This window comes from Mesocricetus auratus, unplaced genomic scaffold, assembly GCF_017639785.1.
Source record: "Mesocricetus auratus isolate SY011 unplaced genomic scaffold, BCM_Maur_2.0 Super-Scaffold_100691, whole genome shotgun sequence".
NCBI classification, from domain to species: domain Eukaryota; kingdom Metazoa; phylum Chordata; class Mammalia; order Rodentia; family Cricetidae; genus Mesocricetus; species Mesocricetus auratus.
Genome location: NW_024429267.1, coordinates 45053089 through 45074785, shown reverse-complemented (window position 1 = coordinate 45074785; position 21697 = coordinate 45053089). Strand labels below are relative to the sequence as shown.

The 21697-nt window shown below is 41.0% G+C and overlaps 1 protein-coding gene across 5 annotated transcripts in view; it reads left to right on the top strand.

The window, feature by feature from the left end:
* Dock3 (dedicator of cytokinesis 3) overlaps window positions 1-21697 on the top strand; it is a 307606-nt gene that overhangs the window by 255040 nt on the left and 30869 nt on the right. For 4 of the 5 annotated variants that reach the window (XM_040739530.1, XM_040739528.1, XM_040739531.1 and 1 more), the window contains exons 33-39: window positions 129-214; window positions 4255-4281; window positions 4402-4497; window positions 15499-15559; window positions 15691-15784; window positions 19471-19619; window positions 20609-20695. In XM_040739530.1, the coding sequence (XP_040595464.1) occupies window positions 129-214; window positions 4255-4281; window positions 4402-4497; window positions 15499-15559; window positions 15691-15784; window positions 19471-19619; window positions 20609-20695 (600 nt within the window). The remainder of the gene's footprint in view (window positions 1-128; window positions 215-4254; window positions 4282-4401; window positions 4498-15498; window positions 15560-15690; window positions 15785-19470; window positions 19620-20608; window positions 20696-21697) is intronic. The other variant, XM_040739529.1, reaches the window with a different exon arrangement.

Below are 21697 nucleotides of genomic sequence, written 5' to 3'. Positions count from 1 at the left end.
TTACTTACAACTATGATCAAATATTTAAAAAAAAAAGTTTTCCATGATCCTGGTGTAGCCATGAGACTGGAGATTTTCCTTCTCTATCTAAGTTCATTTGAGCTTATGAAGTCTCTGCTTCTTTCTAGGTGGAGGCTGAGCTGATTGACAAGCTGGACAGCATGGTGTCAGAGGGGAAAGGTGATGAGAGCTACCGGGAACTCTTCAGCCTGCTGTAAGCTGCTCCTTCCCCAAAAGTCTCATGCTGGGAGAAGGGGTGATGTGAGATAGTGAAAAGTAGAGATGAAACCTACACTGGGCAGGCTTCAGAGGTTGGGTACCAGGACAGACCCAAGTGATTCTGGTAGTACCATCAGTCACTTTCTATCAACAAGAAAACAAGTGGGGTTGGGGATTTAGCTCAGTGGTACTGGGTTCAATCCTCAGCTCTGGGTGTGGGTGGGTACGTTAGCCTGGTGGTTGTGGCTTTAATCCCAGCACTTGGAGCAGAGATCTCTGTGAGTTTGAGGCCAGCCTGGTCTAAAGACAAAGTTACAGGACAGCCAGGGTTACACACAGAGAAACCTTGTCTCAAAAAAACAAACAGGATCAAAGACCTCAACATAAAACCAACCATACTGAACTTCATAGAAAAAAGTAGGAAGTCTTGAACATTTTAGCACAAGAGACTGCTTCCTAAATATAACACCAGTAGCACAGACTCTGAGAGCAGCAATGAATAAGTGGGACCTCCTGAAACTGAGAAGCTTCTGTAAAACAAAGGACATGATCAACAAGGCAAAATGGCAGCCTACAGAATGGGAAAAGATCTTTCCTAAGCCCACATCTGACAGAGAACTGATCTCCAAAATATACAAAGAATTCAAGAAACTAGACATCAAAAGACCAACTAACCCAATAAAAGATGGGGTACAGATCTAAACAGAGAACTCTCGAGAGGAATCTCAAATGGCCAAAAGACACTTAAGGAAATGGCCAGCTTCTGTAGTCATGAGAGAAATGCAAATCAAAACAACTCTTATACCTATCAGAATGACCAAAATCAAAAACTCTGACAACACCTTATGTTGGACAACACCTTATGCTAGTGGGAATGCAAACTTGTACAGCTGCTTTGAAAATTGGAAATCAATCTACCTTAAGACCCAGCAATACCACTTTTGGGCATACACCCAAAAGATGCACACTTCACACCACAAAGACATTTACTCCGCTATGCTCATAGCAGCATTATTTGTAATAGCCAGAACCTGGAAAAACCTAGATGTCCCTCAACCAAAGAATGGATAAGGAAAATGTGGTACATTTACACAATGGAGTATTACTCTGTGGTTAAAAAAAAAAAAGACTGTAAAAATAAACGTCACACTTGATGAGGGTATATAGGTAACTATTTAATGCGGAAAGTACTTACAAGAGAAACTGGCAACCAAGGTGAGTCAGCAGCTTTCAGACTGGAAGCCCAAAAGAGAGTGTGCATCTCTCCTGCACCTCCTTTTATTACCATATCCTTATGTGCCTCTAGCCATGCCCAAAGTGGGAGTGGCCAGCGACACAGTCACCTAAAATCTCTCCCTACAAATGACATCTTGAAAGTCATATGCAAATGGCTGGAACTAGAAAAAGCCAGCCTGAATAAGGTAACCCAGACCCAGAAAGGCAAACATGGTATGTACTCACTCATAAGTGGATATTAGACATAAAGCAAAGGACAGCCAGCCTACAGGCTACAACCCCAGAGAACCTAAGTAACAAAGATGACCCTAAGAGGGACAAACATGGGTCCACCTAGGAAGTGGAAAAAGACAAGATCTCCTGAGTAAATTAGGAGCATGGGGGGCAAAGGGGGAGGGTGTAAGGGGAGAAGGTAGTTGGGAAAAATGTATATCTCAATTTTTTAAAAATTACAGATAAACAAAGAAAGAAAGCACTCTTAGGGATTGTCATGGTTAATTAAAGATGAATGAAGACATAAATAGTAATTCAGCTCCTATGTTTGCTACAAGAAGTCATTGTATGTCTTCATAACATTCCCTACATCCTATTGAACAAATAGCCCTTAGGGATTTATTCAGTCTAGGGTTCAGTTATGGCATTTCTGGGAGGTAAAGTATAAATTCTCTTCAAGGAAACATTGCAGCTTGATAAACACTGCCCAGGTTCTTGAATAAACCTCACAGCCTCTCTAGGCCATTTTACTGTTTATAAAATGATCTGACTATACTGAATAATACCAAAGTTCCTCCAGACCTATCATTTTAATAGCTTCTTTTTTTAAGTTGATAAGGGCCATCAGACCTCATGAGACATTACTTAGAATTTTACAGTGTATAAAATGTATTGATATTTTTATATGTTAAGATTCTGAGTTATATTAGCAGTTATTACAAAAGTACCAATTGACTGTGTCTGATCCATAAATATAGACATGATCATAGAAAATAGTACTTTAAATTGAAATATAATTGGTTTTATAACAATTCCTGTGTGTACTTTATTAATCTTATCATATCAAAATGTCAAATTTAACAAATTTTATAGCTCATGTCTGCACATAATTTAAAAAATGTTAAACTCCAGAAACTTTATAAGTTAGCTGGGTGATAGTGACCCATGCCTTTAATTCCAGCACTTGGTAGGCAGAGACAGGCAGATCTCTGTGAGTTCAAGACCAGCCTGGTCTACAGAGCAAGTTCCAGGACAGCCTCCAAAGCCACAGAGAAACCCTGTCTTGAGAAAGAAAAAAATTATAAATTGACTTCTAGGCTTGATGCTAACAACACACTTGCAAGGGCTGCAGGGTGGGGATTATCCTCCCCTTCTTAGAAGTGAGACTGTGCTTAAGGAAGTGCTGGCTCATTATCAGTTAGCTAACCAGTAAAAGGCACCTCTGAAAGGAGAACCCACAGCTACAGTTAGTAGGGAGATTCTTTCTTGTACTCTGTCTGCTTTGTTCCTTGATGAGTCATGAGAATTTTATTTGAAATTTATGATGAAATACATTCATCTTCTAATATATCTATTTTTACAAAATGTTTCCAGTTGTAGAAGAGAGACATTGAATTCTCTTTGTTGGCTACTAACAAATGACTTTATTACAAAGGAAAAAGTGTAAAAATAGCTCACAATTACTAATTACCTATCCAGATTGTGTTTGTAAACCCTTTTAAAGTTAGTTAAGACTTGAGAGCTACTGATACCAGGGAGCAGCATTTCATAGTTTTAATTTGGGGATGATGTTTGTAGGTTTGGAGGGTGATAAAAATGTGTATATATTAATTTAGAAAAGATTCAGTTAAAGAGGTGAGATAGTAGTCAGCATTTTCAATGCTTGTGTGCTCACAGAGCACCTCTTCCCAATGTCCAGGTCAGTAAAGCACCACAGAGCAGTTGGAAAGTAGTACAGTGTTGTAATCCACACAAGGTAGAGGCTAGAGCCTATGGTTTCTTTTCTCTCTTTAGCAGCATGAGCACAGAAGCCCTCACTTTCCCTGAACCTTTGGTCCAGGTGTATGTTCTATACAAGGAGGCACTGGTCATAACAAAAAGCATAAAAGGCAGTCAAGCTGTGAGTTTGAGTCCCCATTGTTTGTTCCCAGTCCTGGGCCAGCCAACTCCAGACGTTTCTTAGAAACTTAGACAGCAAAACACATGTTCATAAGGAACCATAAATAGAGTTGTATGGAATGAGATCTAGACCTGAGCTCATTGCTAGAGCAAGGAGAAAGGATACAGGTCACCGCCTCATGGAAGAAGCATACTTGGGATGTCAGTATATCTTAAGGCCAGGTTTTTTTAGACGAGACAAAAGCTGCCTTAAGGTGACATAAGTATGGTGCTGTCAGATTTTTTTAATGACCCTGTATATTAAGCTTCTGTCTTTGTCACATATTTTTTGGAAGCTTTCCATGACCAAGGTGATGACACAGCATAGCTCCTGAATTTGTTTTCTGTCCCTCATACTGGGTTCCTGAGGCTTGTGGGAATCTTTGATTTATGCGAAGAGGTAGTTTTGTACGTTTACTGAAAATGGCTCTGGGCATTAGAAATAGTTAGCCAATTGGCAAAGCCAAACTTACTCCACCGTGGGCTCTTAATTCATGTATTCCTTAGAATAGAACTTATAGCATATGCCTCTCTTATCTCCACCTCAATGGTATCCTTAGGAACATGCACAGGGAAATGGGAGATATAGTCATTTGTTGCTGCCAGTTCAATAATATCCTTGTCTTTGTTTTCTGCTGCATGGAGTAGAACCCAGCTGTTTGGGCCCTACCCCAGGTAAGACTACAGTGTGGCAAGTCTTCTGTCTCCAGATGTATCACAGCCTCTACAGTTCTTGGACCTCACTCTTGTCGCCAGGGAAGGCTCGTGAATTATGTTTTCTTCTTCTGTCAACAGTCTTCTGGAGAAGGTTGAACAGGAAACATGGCGTGAGACTGGCATTTCCTTTGTTACCTCAGTTACCCGCCTCATGGAACGCCTTCTTGACTACAGGTATTTTTCTTAGTTTGAAACCTTTGTAGCCTCTCCTCTAGTAGAATATTCTCTCTGCAAGGGTATTCATTTGACTTTAAAACTTAAGACCACACTGGGGACTGGAGAAATGGCTCAAGAGTTAAAAATAAATACTTGCTGCTCCTGCAGAAATCCTGCTTTCAATTTGCAGCACCCTCATGGCAGTAAGGTCCAGGGTGTTCATTGCCCACTTCTGTCTTCTGTGACTACCAGGCACACACATGATACATGTATATATAGACAGGCAAAACACTCAGACACATAAAAATAAACAAACATTAAAATAACAACTGCCAGCCAGGTGTTGTTGCTGCACCCCTTTAATCCCAGCACTCAGGAGGCAGAGGCAGGTGGATCTCTGTGAATCTAGGCCAGTCTGGTCTATATTGGAGTTGCAGGCCAGCCAGGTCTATATAGTGAGACCTTGTCTTTAAAAACAAACAAACATGTGAGAACTAGGCATGGTGGTGCACAGCTGTAATCACAGCACTGGGAAATCAGAGGCAGAAAGATCATGAATTTACCTGTATAGCAGGACCATGTTTAAAAAAACAAAAATCACTGTGTCTTAACATAGGGAGGACTGTTCTGGTTCCTTGGCTGTTGTTAGTGATTAACTGACGGGTAGCAATACCTTCTTGGCATTCCCCTAACATTGAATGTACTCAGAAGGCATCCCAGAGACACATATGGCCTTCCATCTAGAAAAGTCAGAGTTTAGAGGAATGGACATAGCAAGGAGAGAAAAACTGTCTCCAGAGCAAGCTAGGGAACAACTATAGTTTCTTAATGAAGACCTTCCTCAGCCATGTGGGAGATAAACAAGGAAATGTCACCTGGTGCCAAAATATGACTGAGGACAATTTTCATTTGCTTCTCCATGAACTGGAAACACCCTTTTTCTTATACCTATATTCTCTTGTTAAAATCTATTCCTGTCCCCTAATCCTAGCCATGGGAACAGATTAGAGGAAATGTTTTGTGAATTCAGGAATCTCTGTTATGTTAAGCCTGAGAATTTGTGTGGAATTAGAATTGTTTCATGAAAGCTTGCCTTCCTAGTCCTGTCATGACTTCTGAATGGTCTAAAAATAGCAATGAAACAACCACTGCAGCCTTAATTATGCTTTCAGTAGGACTCAGAAAGGCACTAAGGGTGTGTTCTTTCTGCCTCTGATTTCCCAGTGCTGTGATTACAGCTGTGCACCACCATGCCTAGTTCTCACATGTTTGTTTGTTTTTAAAGACAAGGTCTCACTACATAGGCCTGGCTGGCCTGCAACTCCAATATAGACCAGACTGGCCTAGGAGACAGGATGGTAAAGGAATAAAACCAATACCAAACCATAATGCAACTGGGTGTAAAAAAAAAAACCCAGGATCAAAAAATGAGGATGCTCAGACTTGCCTCCAATTACTTCTGAAGAAGAAAGCACTGCCATTCAGAAGGCTCAGATGTCAGTAGACTAACTTGATTATTGACATGGAATTCACATCCCAAACATCTCTCTTTTCTGTAGCACTTGTGTTGGTACAGCTTCTGCCCTTTTAGGGGAGGGGGCACTTAAAAGGTCAAAGCTGGTCTTTGTCAGCCCTTTTTAAAGCAAAAGGCTTCCTTTTTGCGTGTCAGGTCCCCAGCCCCTCCTGTACCTGCCATCGGACAGTAAAGAGAAGTGGGCTAAAGCTCTGTATCTCTGTCTTATTGCAGTATTTACTGACAGCTGTTCATATTCACTATCTCCTTGAAAGACCAAAAAATCAGTCTCTTAGAATTAAAGGCCAGCTTTTAACTGACTGATTTTCTTTCTGTCTTCTATAAACAAATGAAGCTCGAAGCCAGAACCAATTTCACTCTCCACTTCTTGTCTCAGTGTGGTACCTATAAAACAAGTGCACAGACTTTCACATGTCTTCAAACATGAACTGGTCTTTGCCCTGTATCCTTCCAGTCCCCAGTGCTCACATGCTGCTTTCCAGCCCCTAATTATTACTCCTTATGAACATGGAGAACGTCATGATTTTTGTGGTGATTCTGTCTATTAAAAAAAATCTATCATGTTAATGTTATATATGCATTTTGACTAATCTCATTTGCATCCCTGAAGAGTTACTCTTGTAGTTATCAACAAAGAAGTACATGTGAGAAGTTCTGTTGCCAAAATTGATCCAAGTTCTAGCTGATTCAAAGGCTGTGCTGTAGATCCCCATCCATTTTTTCTTCATTGATCTCTTCCCTGTGGGTTTCTTTTTTTTAAAACTATTTTTATTATTTTAATTTTAAAAGCTTGCTTCACATGTGAATCCCAGTTCCCTCTCCCTCCCCTCCTCCTGCACCCCTCCACCATCACCCCCAGCCTCCCACCCTGTCCCCACATCCTTCCACATAAGGGATATTTAGAGTCTGTCATTTCGCTCAGGGCAGGGTCCAGGCACTCCCCTAAGAGTCCAGGCTGAGAGAGCATCCCTCTTTGTGTTATGGACACACGATGTCTGTATGCCAGGGATAAACACTGACCTATTGCCCAGGGCCCCATAGGTTGCCCAGGCCTCCTCACTGACTCTCACACTCAGGGAGTCTGGATTAGTCCCATGCTGGCCTCCCAGCTGTCGGTCTGGGGTCCAAGAGCTCCCCCTTGTTCAGATCAGCTGTCTCTGCTGGTTTCACCAGCCCATTCTTTGCCATTTTGCTCATCGCTCCTCTCTCTCTGTCACTGGATTCTATGGGTTCAGTTCAGTGTTTAACTGTGGGTGTTTGCCTCTGCTTCCATCAGTCACTGGATGAAAGTTCTAGGATGGCATATAGTGTAGACGTCAAGTTCATTATCAGGAATGGGTATTTAAGGTGGTCTCTCCACTATTGCTTAGCTTGCCAGTTGGTGTCATCCCTTTAGATCACTAGAGGTCTCACTGGTGCCAGATCTCTCTTCTAACCTATGACTCCCTCTTTTATGGTATTTCTCATCCTGTTCTCCCCCTTTTCTACCCCCCACTCAGCCTTCCTGTTCCCCCATGACATCCTCTCTCTTCCTCTTCTCCCCCTCTCTTCTTCCCAGCTCCCACTCCCCCCACCCCTCACTATGTTCCCAATCTGTTCAGAAGATCTTGCCTCATTCCTCTTCTCTGGGGTACCATGCATATCTCTCTTAGGTTCTTTCCTGTTTCTCAGACTCTCTGTCAGTGGAAGTACAGACTGGCACTATCCTGATCCATGTCTAAAATCCATATATGAGGGAGTACATACTATGTTTGTCTTTTTGTGACTGGATTACCTCACTCAGGATGGTTTCTTCTAGTGCCATCCATTTACCTGAGAATTTCAAAATTCCATTTTTTTTCTGCTGAGTAGTACTCCATTGTGTAAATGTACCACATTTTCTCTATTCACTCGTCAGTTGAGGGGCATCTAGGTTGCTTCCAAGTTCTGGCTACTACAAATAATGCTGCTATGAACATAGTGAAACAGATTTCCTTGTTGTATGAATGTGAGTCTTTTGGATATATGCCTAAGAGTGGAGTTGCTGGGTCTTGTGGTAGGTTTATTCCCATTTTCCTGAGGAATCTCCATACTGATTTCCAAAGTGGCTGTATGAATTGGCACTCCCACCAGCAGTGGAGGAGTGTTCCCTTCTCTCCACATCCTCTCCATCATAAATTGTTGTTGGTGTTTTTGATTTTAGCCATTCTGACAGGAGTAAGATGGTATCTCAGAGTTGGGTTTTTTTATCATTTTTTATTTTAATTTTAAATAGCTTGTTTTACATGTCAATCCCAGTTCCCTCTCCCTCCCCTCCTCCCGCACTCCCCTTCTCCCCCACCCTCCCACCCTACTGCCAAATCCTTCCACATAGGGGATATCTAGAGTCTGTCATTTTACTCTGGGTAGGGTCCAGGCACTCCCCTAAGAGTTCAGGCTGAGAGAGCATCCCTCTTTGTGCTATAGGCACACGAAGACTGTTTGTATACCAGGGATAGACACTGATCCACAGCTCAGGGCCCCATAGGTTGCCCAGGCCTTCTCGCTGACACTCACATTTGGGGGGTCCAGATCAGTCCCATGCTGGCCTCCCCACTGTCGGTCTGGGGTCCAAGAGCTCTCCCCTGTTCAGATCAGCTGTCTCTGCTGGTTTTGCCAGCCCATTCTTTGCCAATTTGCTCATCACTCCTCTCTCTCTGTCACTGGGTTCCTTGGGTTCAGTTCAGTGATTAATTGTGTGTTTGCCTCTGCTTCCATCAGTCACAGGATGAAGGCTCCCAGATGGTTATAGACATCAAGTTCATTATCAGGAATGGGCATTCGAGGTGGTCTCTCCACTATTGCTTAGCTTGCCAATTGGTGTTATCCCTTTAGATCACTCGAGGTCACTCTGGTGCCTGATCTGTCTACTATCCTATGATTCCCTCTTCCCCTATTCTACCCCCACCCCCTCAACTTCCTGTTCCCCCATGACCAACTCTCTTCCTCTTCACCCCCTCTTTTCTTCCCAGGTCCCACTCCCCCCCCACCCCTCGCCGTGTTCCCCATCCATTCAGAGGATCTTGTCTCAATCCTCTTCTCTTGGGTACTATGCATATATGCATATCTTTTAGGTTCTTTCCTGTTTCCCAGACTCTCTATCAGTGGAAGTGCAGACTGGCACTATCCTGATCCATGTCTAAAATCCATATATGAGTGAGTACATACCATGTTTGTCTTTTTGCGACTGGGTTACGTCACTCAGGATGGTTTCTTCCAGTGCTATCCATTTCCCTGCGAATTTCAAGATTCCATTGTTTTTTTCTGCTGAGTAATACTCCATTGTGTAAATGTACCACATTTTCTCTATCCACTCTTCAGTTGAGGGGCATCTAGGTTGCTTCCAGGTTCTGGCTATTACAAATAATGCTGCTATGAACATAGTGGAGCAGATGCCCTTGTTGTATGAACTTGCCTCATTTGGATATATGCCTAAGAGTGGAATTGCTGGGTCTAGTGGTAGATTAGTTCCCATTTTCCTGAGGAATCTCCATACTGATTTCCAAAGAGGCTGTTTGAGTCGGCATTCCCACCAGCAGTGGAGGAGTGTTCCTCTCTCTCCACATCCTCTCCAGCATAAATTGTCTTCGGTGTTTTAGATTTTAGCCATTCTGACAGGAGTAAGATGGTATCTCAGAGTTGTTTTAATTTGCATTTCCCTGATGGCTAAGGATGTTGAGCACTTTCTTAAGTGTCTCTTGGCCATTTTAGCCTCCTCTATTGAGAATTCTCTATTTAGCTCTGTACCCCACCTTTTAATTGGATCCTTTGGTGTTTTGGAGACTTGTTTCTTGAGTTCTTTGTAAATTTTGGAGATTGGCCCTCTGTCAGATGTAGGGTTAGTGAATATCTTTTCCCATTCTGTGGCCTGCCTTTTTGTCTTTTTGACTGTGTCCTTTGCCTTACAGAAGCTTTTTAGTTTCAGAAGGTCCCATTTGTTAATTGTCGATCTCAGTGCCTGTGCCACTGGTATTATGTTTAGGAAGTGGTCTCCTGTACCAACTCGTTGAAGAGTATCTCCCACTTTCTCTTCTAAAAGTTTCAGTGTGGCTGGATTTATGTTGAGATCTTTGATCCATTTGGACTTAAGTTTTGTACAAGGTGATAAACATGAATCTATCTTCAGTCTTCTGCATACCAGTACCCAGTTATGCCAGCACCATTTGTTGAAGATGCTTTCTTTTTTCCATTGTACCGTTTTAGCTTCTTTGTCAAAAATCAAGTGTTCATAGGTGTGTGGGTTAAAATTAGAGCTTTCGATTCGGTTCCATTGGTCTACCTGCCTATTTTTGTGCCAATACCAAGCTGTTTTCAGGACTATAGCTCTATAATAGAGCTTGAAGTCAGGTATGGTGATGCCTCCTGAAGTTCCTTTATTGTATAGGAATGTTTTAGCTATCCTGGGCCTTTTGTTTTTCCATATAAAGTTGATTAATATTCTTTCCAGGTCCTTGAAGAATTGTGATGGAATTTTGATAGGGATTGCATTGAATCTGTAGACTGCTTTTGGCAAGATTGCCATTTTTATTATGTTGGTCCTACCAATCAAGAGCATGGGAGATCTTTCCATTTTCTGGTATCTTCTTTGATTTCTTTCTTTAAAGACACAAAGTTCTTGATATACAGGTCTTTAATTTCCTTGGTTAACATTATCCCCAGATATTTGATGCTGTTTTTGACTATTGTAAAGGGTGATGTTTCTCTGATTTCTTTCTCAGTCACCTTATCATCAGTATATAATAGGGCCACTGATTTTTTTGAGTTTACCTTGTATCCTGCCACATTGCTGAAGGTGTTTATCAGCTCTAGGAGTAACCTTGCAGAGTTTTTTGGGTCACTTATGTAAACTATCATATCATCTGCAAATAGTGAAAGTTTGACTTCTTCTTTTCCTATTTGTATCCCCTTTATCTCCTTTTGTTGTCTTATTGCTGTAGCTAGAACTTCAAGTACAATATTGAAGAGATATGGAGAGAGTGGACAGCCTTGTCTTGTTCCTGATTTTAGAGGAATTGTGTTGAGTTTTTCTCCATTTAGTTTGATGTTAGCTGTTGGTTTACTATATATTGCTTTTATTATATTCAGGTACGTTCCTGTTATCCCTGATCTCTCTAGGACCTTTATCATGAAGGGGTGCTGGAATTTGTCAAATGCTTTTTCAGCATCTAGTGAGATGATCATGTGGCTTTTCTTTCGCAGATTATTAATATGATGGATTACATTGATAGATTTTCTAATCTCCACAGATACAAAAAAAATTAGAATAACCCCCTGCATCTTATCAGACCACCATGCATTAACATTAGAATTCAACAATAACACAAATCGCAGAAACCCTACAAACTCATGGAGATTGAACAATGCACAATTGCACCATCCCTGGGTAAAGGAACAAATAAAAAAAAGAAATTAAAGACTTCCTCGATTTCAATGAGAATGAAGACACAACATACACAAACTTATGGGACACTTTGAAAGCAGTGCTGAGAGGAAAGTTTATAGCACTAAGTGCCCACATGAAAAAAACTAGAGAACAGTCATACTAGAGAATTAATAGCACAGCTGAATGTTCTAGAACAAAAAGAAGCAAACTCCCCCAGGAAAAGCAGACGCCAGGAAATAATCAAATTGAGGGCTGAAATCAATCAAGTAGAAACCAGAAAAACACTGAGAAGAATCAATGAAACAAAGAGTTGGTTCTTTGAGAAAATCAACAAAATAGATAAACCTCTGTCCAAACTAACCAAAAGACAGAGGGAGAGCATGCTAATTAACAAAATCAGGGATGAAAAAGGGGACATAACAACAGACTCTGAGGAAATCCAGAGAATCATCAGGGCATACTTTGATAATCTATACTCCACAAAATTTGAAAATTTAAAGGAAATGGACAATTTCCTGGATAGATATCACTTGCCAAAACTAAATCAAGAACAGATAAACAATCTAAACAGACCTATAACCCCTAATGAAATAGAAGCAGTCATCAAAAGTCTCCCAAACAAAAAAAGCCCAGGCCCAGATGGCTTCAGGGCAGAATTCTACCAGAAATTCAAAGAAGAGCTAATTCCAATACTCCTCAAAGTATTCCACACAATAGAAGCAGGAGGCTCACTGCCAAACTCTTTCTACGAGGCTACAATTACCTTGATACCCAAGCCACACAAAGACACAACTAAGAAAGAGAACTATAGACCAATTTCCCTCATGAACATTGATGCAAAAATACTCAATAAAATACTTGCAAACCGGATTCAAGAACACATCAGAAAAATCATCCACCATGATCAAGTAGGCTTCATCCCAGGAATGCAGGGATGGTTCAGAGTTGTTTTGATTTGCATTTTCCTGGTGGCTAAAGATGTTGAGCACTTCCTCAAGTGCCTCTCAGCCATTTTAGACTCCCCTATTGAGAATTCTCTATTTAGTTCTGTAGTCCACTTTTTAATTGCATCCTTTGGTGTTTTGGAGACTTTCTTCTTGAGTTCTTTGTAAATTTTGGAGATCAGCCCTCTGTCAGATGTGGGGTTAGTGAATATCTTTTCCCATTCTGTGGACTGCCTTTTTGTCTTGTTGACTGTGTCCTTTGCCTTACAGAAGCTTTTCAGTTTCAGGAGGTGCCAGTTGTTAATTGTTGATCTCAGTGTCTGTGCTACTGGTGTTATGTTCAGGAAGCAGTCTCCTGTACCAACTCGTTGAAGAGTATCTCCCACTTTCTCTTCTAAGAGTTTCAGTGTGATTGGGTCTTTGATCCATTTGGACTTAAGTTTTATGCAAGACAATAGACATGGATCTATCTGCAGTCTTCTGCATGCCAATACCCAGTTATGCCAGCACCATTTGTTGTAGATGCTTTCTTTTTTCCACTGTATAATTTTAGCTTCTTTGTCAAAAATCAAGTGTTCATAGGTGTGTGGGTCACAATCAGGGTTTTCAATTCAGTTCCATTGGTCTACCTGTCTATTTTTGTGCCAATACCAAGCTGTTTTCAGGACTATAGCTCTATAATAGAGCTTGAAGTCAGGTATGGTGATGCCTCCTTAAGTTCCTTTGTTGTATAGGGTTGTTTTGGCTATCCTGGGTCTTTTGTTTTTCCATATAAAGTTGATTATTGTTCTTTCAAGGTCTGTGAAGAATTGTGCCAGAATTTTGATAGGGACTGCTTTTGGCAAGATTGCCATTTTTTATGTTGATCCTACCAATCCAAGAGCATGGGAGATCTTTCCATTTTCTGGTATCCTCTTTGATTTCTTTCTTTAGAGACTCAAAGTTCTTGATATATAGGTCTTTCACTTCTTGGGTTAACGTTATCCCCAGATATTTGATGCTGTTTATGGCTATTGTAAAGGGTGATGTTTCTCTGATTTCTTTCTCAGTCACCTTATCATCAGTATATAATAGGGCCACTGATGTTTTTTTTTTTTTTAGTTAACCTTGCATCCTGCCACTTTGCTGAAGGTGTTTATCAGCTCTAGGAGTTCCCTTGCAGAGTTTTTTGGGTCACTTATGTAAACTATCATATCATCTGCAAATAGTGAAAGTTTGACCTCTTCTCCTATTTGTATCCCCTTTATCTCCTTTTGTTGTCTTATTGCTGTAGCTAGAACTTCAAGTACAATATTGAAGAGATATGGAGAGAGTGGACAGCCTTGTCTTGTTCCTGATTTTAGAGGAATTGTGTTGAGTTTTTCTCCATTTAGTTTGATGTTAGCTGTTGTTTTACTGTATACTGCTTTTATTATGTTCAGGTACGTTCCTGTTATCCCTGATCTTTCTAGGACCTTTATCATGAAGGGGTGTTGGATTTTGTCAAAGGCTTTTTCAGCATCTAGTGAGATGATCATGTGGTTTTTCTTTCTCAGTTTGTTTATATGGTGGATTACATTGATAGATTTTCTAATGTTGAACCATCCCTGCATTCCTGGGATGAAGCCTACTTGATCATGGTGGATAATTTTTCTGATGTGCTCTTGAATCCAATTTGCTAGTATTTTATTGAGTATTTTTGCATCGATGTTCATGAAGGAAATTGGTCTGTAGTTCTCTTTCTTAGTTGTGCCTTTGTGTGGCTTGGGTACCAAGGTAATTGTAGCCTCGTAAAAAGGGTTTGGCAAAGACCCTTCTGCTTCTATTGTGTGGAATACTTTGAGGAGTATTGGAATTAGCTCTTCTTTGAATTTCTGGTAGAATTCTGCACTGAAGCCATCTGAGCCTGGGCTTTTTTTGGTTGGGAGACTTTTGATGACTGCTTCTATTTCATTAAGGGTTATAAGTCTGTTTAGATTGTTTATCTGTTCTTGATTTAGTTTTGGCAAATGACATATATCCAGGAAATTGTCCATTTCCTTTAAATTTTCAAATTTTGTGGAGTACAGGTTTTCAAAGTATGCCCTGATGATTCTCTGGATTTCCTCAGTGTCCGTTGTTATGTTCCCCTTTTCATTTTCTTCTGGTATTCTGCTCATCCCTGATAGGTAAATACTGATCAATCAGCTGAACTTGCAGGGAAGACTATGCCAAAACCAAGAGAATGTTTTCCTTTACCAAAAAAACTTAAATAGTTATTGTCAGTATGTGTGCATACAATTAAAAACTATGCATACATGATATTTAGATATAAGTTATATATAAAATCTTAATAACTTTTCTGGTAAGTTGTGGTCTGGTGTAGGGTGAAGCCTTCCTGCCAGCCTGGTTCCAGTGCTGCATCAGTCCCAAATAAGCACACAGGAGGCTATATTAATTATGAAGCTGTTGGCCTTGCTTGTTTCTTACTGGCTAGCTCTGACTTAAGTATTTACTCCATACTTGTTAATCTAAGTATTTCTCTTACCAGAGAAAAGGGTCCGGATTTCTTACCCCTATGGCAGCTACATGATGACTCCCTGTGTTTCTCTTTCCCAGAATCCTGCTCAACTCCTAGTCCCACCTATCTTAGTCTGGCATGACTTGGACATTTGGTGTGTGTCTTATTTTCAGACTGGCCAAAGTTTAAATCTTCCTAATAGGTATCCTCCTCAGCCTTGACATTAATATCTTAAGTTTATGTGAATTCTATAATAGATTTGTAACTTCTGTTTCATATTTTCTCATAAGATGAAACTTGTCCTTTAAGAATAACTCTTTGCCTCCCCCAGGGAACTTGGAATTTGGCTTCTGCCTTACAGACACATCCTTTTGTACTAAGGAAATTGGTTAAGTGCCACTTAATGACCTGGTGGTGTGTCTGGGCTCTATATTCTGCAACCAGAACAAGGAACTCAACAGAGATCTTTGAACCCCAGGATTGGGTGCAAGTTGAAAGGGGTCTCACAATACAACCCTCTTCTGTTGAAGTACTTCCTGTTAGAAAGCATACTGCTTTTAGAATTGATCATGCTAATATTCCAGTAATGCAGCTGTTTTATGTATTGTTCCAATAAATGTCACTTCACATCATGGCCCGTCATCTGTGTTCTCTCTCTCAGGGACTGCATGAAAGGAGAAGAAACTGAGAACAAGAAGATTGGCTGTACTGTTAACCTAATGGTGAGAGGACACGGGCTCTTCTCCTTCCTTCCTGATGACACAGCCAGGTTTTGGCTGGCTGGCTGGAGCTTAGAAATGACCTTAAAGGGGGGAAGACTCTTGCATCTTACATATATTTCATTCTCTTCCAGAACTTTTACAAATCTGAGATTAACAAGGAGGAAATGTATATCCGATACATCCATAAGCTTTGCGACATGCACTTACAGGCTGAAAACTACACAGGTGAGTCAGGGAAAGAGAAGCACTGTGTCTTTCCGTTAGGACAGACCTGGGGGCTGTACAGAGAAGACTCCAGGATGATAACTGCCAGATCGCAGCACAGTTGAGTCCCAAGGCATTTCCTCACCTCACTGCTGTTCTTCTGCTCCTCTGGAGTGTTGGAAAAGCAGGTGAAGTTTTTGTTCTTCCTGACATGTGCTCCATGCATGTCCTCTACTGTCTGGACTGTTCCACTCACCTTTGCTCTTATCCATGTCTCAGAGGACTCAAGAGTAACTTCCAAATTCTGGTGCACCTGGTTCAGAACATTCTAAGTTCTGTCACTCTTCAGAAATACAACTTTTCTTAGGTTTACAAACCTGTAAGTAACCAAGACCATAGCAACAGAATATCTACTTAATCCTGGAACTTCTAGAACTCACTTGTAGATCTGGCTCTTCCTCTGCAACTGCATACCAGCTCGTACACTGAGCTTCCAGTATAGAATGTGGACAGTATTCATCTTGGCAGGCCAGATGAGAGCCTTTTCATTATGTCTACAGTTTGTGCAAAGTGTCTGTCAAGATCTCTTTACTGACAGAAGCTCAGAATGAAGAGGAAGGATGCATGCATGAATGTTCTGTGTGATGCCTTTGTACCACAGTTCCCTCAAAGAACCATTGTTTCTACTGTGACCGGGCCCTATTCTATCCCTCAGACTAAAGGACTTAAATCTGTCATCTAAATGTGGAAATGTGAGCTGTTCTTATTTGCAAGTCTTAACTAGGATTAGATGAATTAGTAAAAACAGAGAACCCTCCTTCTTTACCCTTGTTTCTAGATTTTAAGAAGGTGTGTATGTGTGTGTGTGTGTGTGTGTATACACATATATACAGTTTGTATTTTGTAACTATAGGTGTTACATGTAAAAATAATATAGACAAGTGTCTTGTGGTTTCTGTCACTACCACAAAACACCATGACCAAAAAGCAAGTTCAGAAAGAAAGTGTTTATTTGGCATACACTTCCATATTTCTGTTCTTTGTTGAAGGAGTCAGTACAGGAGCTCCAACAGGGCAGCAACCTGGAAGCAGAAACTGATGCAGAATCCATGCACAGGGTGCTGCTTATTGACTTGCTTGCCCTAGCTTATTCAGCCTTCTTTCTTGTAGAATCCAGGACCACCATCCCAGGAATGAAACTTGGGCTGGCCCCTCCCCAATCAGTTGTTTATTAAGAAAATGCTTTACAGCCAGATTTTATGGAGGCATTTTCTCAATTTACTTTCCACCTTTCAGATAATGCTAGTTTGTGTGTCAGGTTGAAATAAGACTAGCCATCACAACAAGGAAGACAAAGATTTCATGTAGTCCTCCAAGCTCCATAAAGAGGGCCTTGTAGATGTCAGTGTTAGGGCACAAGTAGAGAGAGAAGAATTAGAAGCTCAGAGAGTGGACCAGTGAAAACTAGAAATGGATTCCACGATGATTAGAAGTGAGATTCTTTATGTGAGCACTTTTTAGTATGACCTAGAAATTTGGGCAGAAGCTAGAACTATTTATTAACTTGCTAGTAGGTTAATGCCATTAAAAATTACCAAACAGAAGAAGAAAGAGCGTTCCTTAATAGGACTCTGGACCCTGGTTGCAATTCAGTGCAATTTATCTCTTGTAATTTACATTAAGCATCTAAGGATGCTGTGTTTTTATGTAGCTGTCACTAACTGCTTCACATACAAAGTATTGCTAAGCCTACATTCTGAGTCCAGTGTCAACAAATGTCTCTAGAAATAGTCTCTGCCTCCAGACTCTCACATAATTAATACCACTCACATGTCTTAACTTTCATCCTTTTAGAAACAGTAACAGTAAGAGAAAAGAACATGTCCTGGAGCACTAGGCAAGAATAGATTAAGGGGTGCTAGAGGAAGCCTTGATGAATTGGTGCTCACCAAAAAGAGCCAATTCTAAGAAGGTTAGAACGAAAGCTGGAGCTAAATGAATAGAAAGGAACCTAAGAGCTCTCAAGTGTTTGTCACCAAAGCAAGCTACTTGTGCATATAGCCTTAAAGTAGCTGGGCCATTTTTTAATTTAAAATTTTTTCCATAAAATATATTTGATCATATTCTTTCCCCTCCCAATTTCTCTCAGATCCTTCCCACCTCCCTACCCACCCAACTTCATGCACTCATGCATTCTCTCTCTGTCTCTGTCTCTCTCCCTCTGTCCCTCTCTCATCTCCCTCCATCCTCCTTCCCTTCTCCCTTTTCTGTCTCTCCCTCTCAAAAACAATGAAAACAAAAACAAAAAATTAATAAGATAAAAAATAGCAAAACAAAATGAAACAAACACACACACAAACATGGAGTCTATTTTGCATTGGCAACTACTTCTAGTCATAGAGCTTATGCTGGAGTGTAATTAATATACCCAATGAAATAGATACCATTTTAGAAAACCAATTTCCCTTTTCCCAGTAGGTATCAGTTACAAATAGTTTCTGGGTTAGGTGTGGGACTTTGATGTCCACCTCCCCTTCTCAGAGCTGGGACTTTGTCTGGTTTGAACCTATTGAGATCCTGTGCCTGCTGTCACAGTCTCTGAGTTCATATGTGTATCAGCTCTGTTGTGTCTGGAAAATGCTGCTTCCTTGGAATCATTCATCACTTCTGCTTTTATAATCTTTCCACCTCTTCTTCCACAAGGATCCCTGAGCCTTCAGGGGAGGAGTGTGATGAAGACATCACATTTAAGGCTGAGTCCTCCAAAGTCTCTCAGTCTCTGCACATTGTTCAGTTGTGGGTTTCTGAGTTAATCACCATCAACCGAAAGAAAAGGCTTCTCTAATGAGGGTTGAGCAAGGTACTGATCTGTGGGTGTAGTAATATGTCATTAAGAGTCATTTTATTGCTATATTTCTTTAGCAGAAAAATAGTAGTAGATCTTCTCCCAGATCTAGTCTCAAGTGCTTGGCCTCAATAGTGTCAGGCATGGGCTGTCTCACAAATCACACAGTAGCTGCTTACCCCCTGACAGTTCCCCACTTTTGCACCAGTGTGTCTTATAGACAAGTTGCTGTTGTTGGCCACAGAGTTTGTTGCTGGGTGGTGTTGTACCTTCCAGCAACACAAATGCTAGTCAGTAGGGGTGAAGCTTCTAAGTGGACTCCAGTGCCATTTCTCCAGTGTTTGATGACATAAGTGAGTGCTGTCTTCAGCAATAGAGCCTTACTGTCTGGTCGTGGAGAATAGCCAATCGCCTTAGGAATAGCCTGTGATAATTAGGGGGTTCTATGGGACCCTTTTGACCAACTACTCAACAAGATGTAACTCATTCCTGGTACTGGAGGTTTGACTTGGTGGCGTAACATGTCTAGTTGGGACATCATCTCACCCATTATATAGTGACTCCATTTAAATTCCTTTCATATGTGTATACATTTTCAGAAGCTTCTAAACTAGTACATTTCCATATGTGAACTTTTCTTTATTCTTTATCTGGAACTCAAAACAGATGACCAGGTACTGGGAGCATTTATGGCTCCTTCATTCTGTGAATAAGAGTTATTAGCTTAAACAATCCTACTGTCTTATCTTTGGTATCTAGGATTGCTGATATGTGCTACCCATGCCTTGCTCTGCTATTCTTGCCCACCTGTTCCTGGGTCCCCAGAGGAAGCCCTGAGCCTCTGTTCTCTCTATCCCTGCAGAGGCTGCATTTACTCTGCTTCTTTACTGTGAGTTGCTGCAATGGGAAGACCGGCCACTGCGGGAATTCCTACACTACCCATCGCAGACCGAGTGGCAGCGGAAAGAGGGACTGTGTAGAAAGATCATCCACTACTTCAACAAAGGCAAAGTAGGTGTCAGAAAGCAAGATTTCAGCCCCTCCACTTCTGATGTAGCACATGACATCTTTGTTAGAAACAAGGAATAGCTGAGATGATGATAGGTATCTAAGCTCATCATATGTAAATTTGAATTAATATTTGGAAGTCGGGAAGAATAAACTGAATTCAATATCATGTAAACAAGAGTACTCAAGAGAAAGAAACCACTGTAGTAATAAGAGGAAGATAAAGGTGTAGGTTAGTGGTAGATAACTTACCTAGCTTTCACAGAGCCCTAGGTTCACTCCCCACCACAAAAAAAAAATGAAGCAAATGAACAGTTCATTAGAATGAAATTGACTGCACCTTCTTCAACACCTGTTAGATGGGCCTATTGCTATAACAGGGACTACATCACATAAAGTCTGTTCTCCAACTAGGCAAAGATCATCTGAAGCCTGAAGTGATAGTCTTTTTCATAAAAGAGAAATGCTAGGCTTACTGCCTGCTCTTTGAAAACCCTTTATGGCTTGATTGCCCTAATTTTTCTTTATTTAATTGATCTCTATTCAAAGGGGTCATAGTGCCTTCATTAACTTACTAAAGAAATACTGAGTAGCTGCCATAGCTGCTATTGCTCTAGGATCTGAAAATAGAGTAGATAAGCATAGCTTTCTCCCTTACATAGTTTATCATCTAATATAGACTAATACAAAAAAGTAAATTTTTAAGAGGTAATATAAGAATAACAGACCAAAACATACTAAGAAGTACCTCTTTTTATAAAGGTAGTAAAGGCATAAAATCTAAGACACTTGATCAAAAACCAGAAAGCTCTGCATGAGCTAGAAAACAACAGTGTTGTGTGTTACTCTGTGTAAATTCGTTTTGAAGACTATGTTCCTTTTAATACATGAGTTGAAGCTAGCCTTTTGTTTTAGTCTTTCATATGTTCAGTGTTGACATAACGTTATTTGAATGCCTGAGTACTGAAGCCCTGTCCCTGTCTTTCATACAGAGCTGGGAGTTTGGGATCCCTCTATGTAGAGAGCTGGCATGTCAGTATGAGAGCCTCTATGATTATCAGAGCCTCAGCTGGATTCGGGTAAGCTTTGTCTCTTCTACCATATGTTTGACCAAAGACTCCTGGACTTCCTGACATCGGTTTCTAAGTGATACCTAAGGCCCTTAGCTTATTGCTGTGGACAGAGGCTAGATTTTTACCTTCAAGATACTTGCAGTATGACTGGAGAACCAAAGCACAGATGTGACAAGTGACTTTATGGGCTGAACCCTAAAAGCAGCTTGTACTCTGGGAAAGAAGGCAGCATGATAGGATAGTGATTTCTCTGTGTGTGTTTGCTTGAGCATATACATAATTGTGTATGCATGTGTGTGCTGCCTAGCTTCATGAAGAAGTTTTTCATGAAATAGTTTTGTTCAGTTTAATTTACTATTTGTGTGTACAAATGATATAAGGTGGGTGTATGTGATGAGGTTCATGTGTAGAGTGAGAAGACTACTTTGGGGGGTTTATTCTTTCCCATCTTTACATGGGTTCTGGAGATAAAACCCAGATCACCAGGCTTGTGCTGCCAATAAGTGCTTTTATAGTTCACCAGCTCCTAATTATTTTATTCTAAGAGCTTTCCCCTGATGTCCATAACCATCCTAGAACCTTCATCCAGCGACTGATGGAAGCAGAGGCAAACACCCACAGTTAAAACACTGAACTGAACCCATGGAACCCAGTGACAGAGAGACAGGAGCGATGAGCAAATTGGCAAAGCATGGGCTGGCAAAACCAGCAGAGACAGCTGATCTGAACAGGGGAGAGCTCTTGGACCCCAGACCGACAGCTGGGAGGCCAGCATGGGACTGAACCAGACCCCCTGAGTGTGAGAGTCAGTGAGGAGGCCTGGGCAACCTATGGGGCCCTGGGCAGTGGATCAGTGTTTATCCCTGGCATACAAACAGATATCGTGTGTCCATAACACAAAGAGGGATGCTCTCTCAGCCTGGACTCTTAGGGGAGTGCCTGGACCCTACCCTGAGTGAAATGACAGACTCTGGATATCCCCTATGTGGAAGGAATTGGCAATAGGGT